Source organism: Trachymyrmex septentrionalis, unplaced genomic scaffold (genome assembly GCF_001594115.1).
Source record: "Trachymyrmex septentrionalis isolate Tsep2-gDNA-1 unplaced genomic scaffold, Tsep1.0 scaffold59, whole genome shotgun sequence".
Taxonomy (NCBI): Eukaryota; Metazoa; Arthropoda; class Insecta; order Hymenoptera; family Formicidae; genus Trachymyrmex; species Trachymyrmex septentrionalis.
This window is the reverse complement of record NW_017305767.1, coordinates 54,022-60,653: the sequence shown is the minus strand read 5'-3', so window position 1 is coordinate 60,653 and position 6,632 is coordinate 54,022. Positions and strand designations below refer to the sequence as shown.

Genomic DNA, 6,632 nt, shown 5'->3' with positions numbered 1-6,632 from the left:
GTTATTCGTGTGTAATAATGCATATATTAAATTAAAAGTACAAACGTTGGATCAACGTACAATCAACCTTGGACCTCTTCAGCATATTATACTAATAGTATTATATCTGGATAATAGTATATATGCTATTTGAAGATAGACCTATTTAAAAATAGATAGAAAATAAAATTTGTATTGCTTAAATGGCCTCGAAAATTTGAAAAAGTGTCATTTTTCATTACTATTTTAATGCTCAAAAGGTCACGTTTTGTCGCTTTTCTGCTAACAAGCAATCATTATTTCACTTTTTTTTTTTTGGTTTAATGACTGCATAGCAGCGTTGCAATTAGTGTAATGCGTCATGTCGGACGGTTTCATTACTTGCTTGTTTCACGAAAATTGCGAATAGCTTTATATTTTGTCGGAAAATTGGTAGTGCGGCGTTTGGTGTCATGAAATAGGAAATTTCGAAAAATTAATGTATAGGAGGTCAAGTATTCAGTAGATATCGCGCGCGAGAGTATTAATTCCAACGTTAATCGAAAGCGTTCGTTAAATTTTGTGCGCTACAAATAGTTTCTAATGCACCTCCAAATCGTCGTTCGTCGATTATGCTTTCACGAACGAGCCACATGTCCGCGATTCGCATATACGTCAATCAAGTCGGCGTTGAACTCACATTAGCGTTAAACGTATACGCGGCTGTATTTGTGCATCATCGTCGATCATGCAAGTATTTCCGCGCTCGTTAACAATTAATTAGACGAGAGCAATAAAATTCGCACACAAATATATCGGATCGATACGTGAATGGAAAGATAATGGACGAACCTGAACGTTTGGATGAAAAAAATGATGCTTGTGATGTGTGTGTGTGTGTGTGTGTGTGTGTCGCGACAAAAAGAACATTTTACTGCAGGCATTGTCTACTTTTAATTGATTTAAAACTTTGACATTTTGCAATAACTTTACAATAACTTTACAATATCTTTACAATAATCGGAATATATTTTGTAATACATTCTTTATATTAACAAATTAATACTAATTAATGTCTGAGGATCTTTTCATTAATCTCTGATTAAATTAATTGATAATTAATGCTTGTTTCTATTAATGTAGATTAACGTAAATCAGTTTAATTTACTCTTCTTTTTTCTTGTTTTTAAAATTAAAAAAACATAAAGAGTTAGTTGAACCGAGATTACAATTAAACTGCATTGGTAGAAAACGAGCATAAATCGACCATCGATTGTCAATCTTGAAACTAAATGTTATTTGTCTCACAATAAGAAGAGGAAGAGAAAGAAGTTCTGATACATTTAACTGCTATTGGCACTTCTACGAGTCAATCGTCGATTAACTTCACTAGAAGTTGATGAAAGAAGTTTTAAACCAAATGCAATCACATTTTAATCACATTTTTATACACGGAAAGGACGCAAATAATTTGCAAATAATTTGGTTGCACCAAAATAATAATGTAGGTTATTTAAATATGCGCTCTAAATTTTCGGGAATAAAATTTCACTCCAAGAAAATTGATAGTTGCGCCAGTCCGGCAAGGAGTAAATTCACTTCACTCCTTCAGGAGTAAATTTCTTAATCTAAAAAGTCAACATTCTTTATGATTAATATCTCGTTTCGCGAGCGATGTTTTCTTCTGCCATATTCGTTCATTTTGTGCAAAAACATGTCGAATGAGCCTAATAATTTTTATATTAGATGTAGGGAGGTTAAACTTAACATTTGTCAGAGTGAAATTTTAGTCTCTCTCTCTTCGAAGAGTGAAATTATTCAGATTGAAAATTGATTCCCATTTAGAGTGACTCTAAGAGTGAAAATTTCACTCTTGCAACTGTCACTCTTTGGGAGTGAAATATCACTTCTAAAAATTTAGAGCGTGAATAATGTACAAAGATTTTGACATTTGGGCGTCCTTATTTTGATGATTCAACAAAATTACTTTTCAGATCTGTATCTAGTTAAATTTTCAGATATTTCTGCAACACCATTTTTTTTCTCATCCTTATTTCTTAAGCAATTTGACTTTATTACATTTTATCTCTCTCGGTTATTAATTCATTTTTCCTGTTTCTTCGTTTCCCCAATTTTTTTTTTTTTTTTTGGTCTTGCTGCAAAAAAAGACTGACAATACTCGTTATCTCTCGCGAAGTACCACGTTCCAGCTGCCAGACTAGTTTCAAAGTGGTAAAATCATGTCTGCCTTGACAAACGGCAAAACAATTGCCGCGAGTGTTTGCACGTCGCACTCAATTACGTTCTCGAGCCAATATGCGCGGACGATGCGAAGCGAGACGAGTGCTTTTGTCCCGTTTGTGCCTCTCTGTGTACTCGCGTCTCTGATACGTGCCACATTTTGTCGCGCGCACTGATTGTAAGGACTTCATTCGTATTCGTAATCATAGGACCAGTCGGTGACGATTGTAACGTTCCCGATTCTTAGGTCGATACTAGTACAAGCCATCCGGTGAATACCAAGCAAACGAGACGATTTTTAATTATTCTAGTGACGCGGTGTCGTAAAACGCCGCTGGGGGTGGCTACGCAATCTCCGTAGTCGCCGTCGTTGTCATTATCATTGTCGTCGTCGTCGTCGTTGTCGTCGTCGTTGTCGTGGCACGCTTAAAACGTATACGAAGCAAATTCTCGCACGTGTTTCCGCGCATTAGCACGTATGCCATCCCCCGCTACGTGGTCCCGAGCGGTGCATTCGCACTCGAGCAGCCACCATCCGCGCAATTATCCTGGATCACTGACTATGAACCGACAATTAGCGGCGCGAGACTGAATGCGACCGCGATGTTTCCAAACTCGGCACCCGCGAACTCGCCGCGCAGATATTTCCGCAAGTTAGAAACGGGATGCTGGTGCGATTCAGTGGAAGTGACATAATCTTCGCCCATGTAATTACTTTGGATTGCTATGAGCGACAAGGAGCTGCGCGAATGAGCAAATGTTATGTAAGTTCACGCCAGCGCGAAAATTCCGATGCTGCTAGAATTCAGGAGACTTTGGGGAGGGGATATATTCCCAGTACGATTAGTCTTTTCATTCACTGAAGTTAACGTGTAATTTTATACATTGATATCATGTGACTTAATCTGTACGGTTAATTTTATAGGTGAAAAAATATACGTGAAAATCGCATATCTTATAATGCATATCTCATATTCTTGGTTTTATGTGTTGTTTAAATTTTTGATACATAGCAGTTATCTAGTATAATTACTAGATAATTATGTATTGTAGTTATAAACAGATCTAGACCTTGTTTTTGAAATAACGCCGTGCAAATCTGATTTTCAGTCTTAAGTACGTATTGGTGTCAATTAGCATCTGAGAATTTCTTTGAGCATGTGTTTCTCATTAATTCGCGATTAGTAATGCAAGACTGCGCGCGTTGATTAGAGGTAGACGACTGCGAAAAAACTTAACTTGCTTTGCGAAGGTTCTTAAAGCTCCGATACAGCGTAATGGAGCAGAGATTTCTTGCGCCAAACGCTACACGTTTGATTTACGGAATATTTTACTAGTGATTATGTTTTTCTACGCGAACGTTAAAAAGTGTGTAATAGAAGTGTATTATACTCGCACGAGAAGAGAACACGGCATGAAAAAGCATCGATGATATTTACAATTGACACCTACAAATTCAAGTAATGTAATAAGTGCGTTTATAAATGTGATTTATTTTTCTATGGAAAAAAATGACACTGTATTCTCTAAATCCTACGGATTGGAAAATCTCATTCTGAAGAGTGAAATCTCACTTTTAAAGATAAAAAATTCTTTTAAGACTGGCAGAATTTTCACTTTTCAGAGTGAGATTCTATTTTAAAGAATTTAGAGAATACTACATAAGTAATACGCAATAGATTTACAGATTTAAATGTATTAATTTATTATGCAGTACAGTGTCACTTTTACGCGGAAAATTAAATCACACGTATATAAAGACACTTATTATTACACTTATTACGTACTTGAATTTGCAGCATGGACTGCAAAGGTTACACACTGCAGTAGTACTTTAGTCTCAGCTACGTAATAAGTTTTCTAGATGAACGCGAAAATGAGAATATTGTACCAGATTTCGTCGTTGACATTCAATTACGTAGATTAGTCTCGCAGGAGTATGTTATCCTGAGCATTTCCGCAAGAACGCGGTAAGTTTCGTCGGTGAAGTCAAGTTCTCGTCGGACAAGTTAGTCGTTCGCTAACGTTCTGAGGATTTCGGATGAAATTGCAACGTACCTTGGCTGACCGCGATCGCCTCGATAACCAGGAGAATACCAGCGAGTACCAGCACGGCGAGCCAGCGACACAGCATTTTTAACACCTCGATCGCTCGCTGCACTACCGATCCTTGCTTGTACTCGCTATCGTGAAGCACGACGTATAATCATCGATTTTTACATATATTCCCGGGTCCGCACACGTCCGTGCAGTGTCTTCACTGTGTCATATCATTCGCAATGAAAACAGAATTGAGTTTTCTTGCCAAATCGATCGAGTGCCTCCTCGGAAGAGTGTGGACACACTTAAGACTTTCACCGTAAAACCATACACATGTTCCGTATGCTTCACTGTATAAGCAATTTTTAATTCTTACATGAACATTTGCGTTCCGATAGAGAAATTACACCACGATTAACACCCAGCGAGGAGATTAATCATTCACCACTGTAATGGCACGATTTTATTAGAACTATCAACTCTGAACGGCGCGGAAGCTTCCCAAGCGTAGAAGACGCGGTTGGTACGATGTATCAGCGGTGTATCGTCAGATGCTATGCGCGTATTGATCGTAAATCCTCGACGGTAATCCACGGTAATCAAGGTCTAAATGCTCACAGACGATGTCCCGTTTTCACGCGGCCGAGGTGCGACCTGCACGCGTCCCCGATGACAGCCGCGCTCACGTGGAGCTTTCGCCTGGACGACGAGCGTCGCGACGCGCGACCCGCGAGTACCCTGTCTCAGGCGCAGCATCCTCCGGCCGAGACGCGCGCGTCGGCAGCATTCGATGGGCCAGCAATCAGGGTTGATCCGAGTCGCGTTTGTTTGTTTTTTTTTTTCCTTTTTTCCCCCGATTAACTAGCAATGTTAATCCGGACGATCGTCATCGTACACCTCTCTGATCGTCGTCGCTCTTCGTCGTCGCCGTCGACGTCGTCCTCCCGCGCGACGACGTTGAACCCGCATGGACCAGCCGCCGGCGCGGATGAGGCCTGCCGCTCGGCGTCGCGGCGCGAAATGATCCTGCGGGGGATACTTCGTCACCGCGCGCCTGCGCGATGACTTTGCTGCGTTCGCCGCGGATAAAGTGCGGACCGGTTACGTGCAGACCGCTTCTCTCCTCTCTCTCTCTCTCTCTCCCTCTCTGCCTCCTCTTCTGTCTCTCCTGATCTCTCCTCGTCTATCTCGCCAACCGGCGGCGCCGCACCGCGGCCGCTGAGGGATGACCGCTGCGGGGGTGCACCGGAGCACGACGACGTTCGTCGAGGAGTCCGTCTTGTTGTCGACCCCGCGGCTGTCTCCGACGTCTTCGCGAGAATTATGATGTTGTCGCTGCTGACAGATCGGCGAACTTTGTTCGTATCAGACACCGGTTATTAGCGGCTGTCGTAATTCTTCTTGAACCGTATGAATTGCCTCCTGTCCTGAATACGCAGCCTGATTACATAATGCAGTCGCGAAGATTATCTTTTTTTCTTCGGTAAACAGTCGGCAGTATAATTAGACTCTGCGGAATAGTATTTTGTATTCGCAGATATTGCGAATGTATGTTCGCACTTCAATGGAATAATAGGTCATGCTTTAGACGCATCATTCATGTAATTCCACTTTAGTGGAATAATAGGCACGCTTTAGGCGTTTAATTTATATTGAATAGATTATATTGAATAGGCTCTAAATAATCTTTATTGCGATCAATATGTAATAATACGGTACACTGGAATACCATTTGCTCCGCACACGTTGTATGCGCTCTCTCTCTCTCTCTCTCTCTCTCTCTCTCTCTCTCTCTCTCTCTCTCTCTTTCTCTTTCTCTCTCTGTTTTTTTCTCTCTCTATTTACTTTACCTTCTCTTCCTCTTTTTCTTCCAGTTGATAATTTCACGCTTGCACTACGTATCCACTGAACTCTAGCAAGACTCAGCAAGATTGCCAAACTACAACACATTGGTAGAGACGCGTAACGTGTTCCTGTTTACAGAAAGTTATCGACGTGAATACCGTTGCCAAGTATGTACCACAGACTCGCCCCTATCGACAATAACGCTGTTAATGTTAGCGTGCGAGGTAGAAACTCTCGATTGTGAACGCTATATCAGTACAAGAGCTTATTGAAGCTAAGATCTATAAGTGCTCTATCCAAAAGCTTGGCGATCCACGTACTTGCGGAATCACGGACTAATAATTCCGTCGAAAGTGTTATCGAATTACATTGTGGAATTATCTAGAAGCTTTCGTATAGTCGGGGATGGTTTCGACACAAATAGAAATTTGTCTTATAGTACATAGACATTAATTTATCCATCGACAAACCCTTCATTATTGTAATTCACTATTTTGTTTGTTGCTGAAGATATCCCTATTTTTGGCACAAATTAATTGTGAATTCGT

General features: G+C 40.6%; 1 protein-coding gene across 1 annotated transcript in view; it reads right to left on the bottom strand.

Moving 5' to 3' along the window:
- The window catches only part of LOC108752198 (lachesin), a 393,798-nt gene extending 388,553 nt beyond the window's left edge, over positions 1-5,245 (bottom strand). The window contains exon 1 of the mRNA XM_018492871.1: positions 4,258-5,245. Within this exon, the coding sequence (XP_018348373.1) occupies positions 4,258-4,333 (76 nt within the window). The 5' untranslated portion in view covers positions 4,334-5,245. The remainder of the gene's footprint in view (positions 1-4,257) is intronic.
- Between the last annotated feature and the right edge of the window lie 1,387 nt (positions 5,246-6,632).